The sequence below is a fragment of the Pygocentrus nattereri genome, chromosome 23 (assembly GCF_015220715.1).
Source record: "Pygocentrus nattereri isolate fPygNat1 chromosome 23, fPygNat1.pri, whole genome shotgun sequence".
In the NCBI taxonomy this organism is placed as follows: Eukaryota; Metazoa; Chordata; class Actinopteri; order Characiformes; family Serrasalmidae; genus Pygocentrus; species Pygocentrus nattereri.
Window position 1 is genome coordinate 21,176,939 of NC_051233.1, and position 1,734 is coordinate 21,178,672.

General features: G+C 41.1%; 1 protein-coding gene across 1 annotated transcript; it reads right to left on the reverse strand.

The window, feature by feature from the left end:
- Positions 1-213: 213 nt before the first annotated feature.
- On the reverse strand, positions 214-1,283 carry LOC108427247 (gamma-crystallin M2-like). Its single transcript, XM_017697252.1, has 3 exons — positions 1,272-1,283; positions 898-1,140; positions 214-501 (listed from the first exon to the last, which is right to left on the reverse strand). The coding sequence occupies exons 1-3, from the start codon at positions 1,281-1,283 to the stop codon at positions 214-216; spliced, it is 543 nt and encodes a 180-aa protein (XP_017552741.1).
- Positions 1,284-1,734: the final 451 nt, after the last annotated feature.

A 1,734-nucleotide genomic window follows, 5' to 3' on the forward strand; every position in this document is an offset into this window, starting at 1 on the left:
TTAAATGGTAGATGTTTGTTATGGTTGAACCTGTGACTTTATCAAAGGTGTCCATGCAAAACCATTTATGACTGTTTCAGCATCTTTTACTGTAGGCAATATATGCTTGTTTAACAAGCCTGTGGTGAAGAATAACCACGAAAACTGCATGCTATTTGTTTTTCTAAAAAGTTTATTTAAAAGCTGGTTAGTTTCACATCAGTTCAGTTGATTTTAATACCAGGAATCCATGATGCGCCTCATGCTCATGAACCTCATGCCACTCATGCCGCTCATCATCTCCCTGAAGCTCCTGTACTCTCCAGGCCTGAAGTACCACATCCTGCCTCTGTAGTTGGGCTGCTCGTACATGAGCCAGTGGCCATCCATCACGTGGCAGGACATGCAGCCATTGGACCACTGGTAGCGGTCCATGAAGGACTCACAGTCATCGCTCATTTCGTACATCTGGCCCATGAAGTTCTCCCTCTCATAGATCCTAATTCTGTAGGATCCTCTGTGCTGTTTGGGAAATAGAACAGAATATGTCAATTTTAGGCCGGTCAGGGTTTGGACAGGCCAGGAATTCTTCAATATTTCCTTTTCTGTACAACTGAATTAAGTTAGTCAGCTAAGTCTCAAGGCCTTCAAGAGTACAATCGGATGTGCTACAGCAAGCTAGACATGAAACTGGACAAGCCAGGAATTCTTCAATTTTGCATTTTCTTTTTCCGAAAAGCTGCTAATTAACCTTCATGAGTCTAATTAAAACAAGTTAAAATTAACCTGATTATCATAGTGGTTTCTTTGTAAGCCTAGAAAAATCTATATGCCCAATGAGTGTAGCTAAAAGGTATTTAATAAACTGGCAACTATGTCAAACATGCTGTTATTGAACTGCACAACTAACAGCCGTACCATAGGGATCATGCGGCAAGACCTGATCCAGTTGTTGAATCCCCACATGCTCATGTAATCAGCGTACTCGCCCCTTCTCATGAAGTACTGGTTACCCATGTAGTTGGGGCGGTCATACACCATCCAGCAACCGCTCTCCACCCTACAAGAGTGGCAGCGGCTCATGTAGGAGGACATATCGGAACAATCGCTGCTGCACTCATAAGAGCGGCCCATGAAGTTCCTGTCCTCGTAGAAGATGACCTGTTTTTGAGAAGATCAAAAAGCAAATTAAACATGTTTGATCAGTGATGCTATGTGTATCAGTGATGCTAATGCTAAAATATATTTTTTTTATATTTGTAGTTTGCTGCAAATCTTTTGCTATTGCTTACCTTGCCCATCATTTTGACTGTTGTTGCTTGTCAAAGCAGTGCTTGACTGGATGGCTGGATGGTGAGCTGATGTCCTTCCTGGTTGAACCCTGGTATTTATACCAGTCCAGGCCCAAAAGAACATGAGACTCCTATTGTGAAAACTCCTGACTAGCAATCCCTCTGTTAGTGACTGACTACAGAGGAAAAGAGAGGCAGGGCCCTGTGTGTGTGTCCATATGTGCGTGTGCATGTTTTTCTTTGTCCTGCTTTTTGTTCACTGAACGTTGAATGCATAATAACAGACAAAACTGTCCTTTAGAAGTCACAGAAGACAAAGAAAGCTTGGTGAAATTTCATAATGTTTCTCTGCCATAAATTCTGTCATAAATTCTAAACTTTCAGTCAACTCCAAATTTTATTTAGGAGAAGATCTTTTATTGTAATTTGATTTTGAAAAGTTATTATTGTGTGGAAAGAAAAT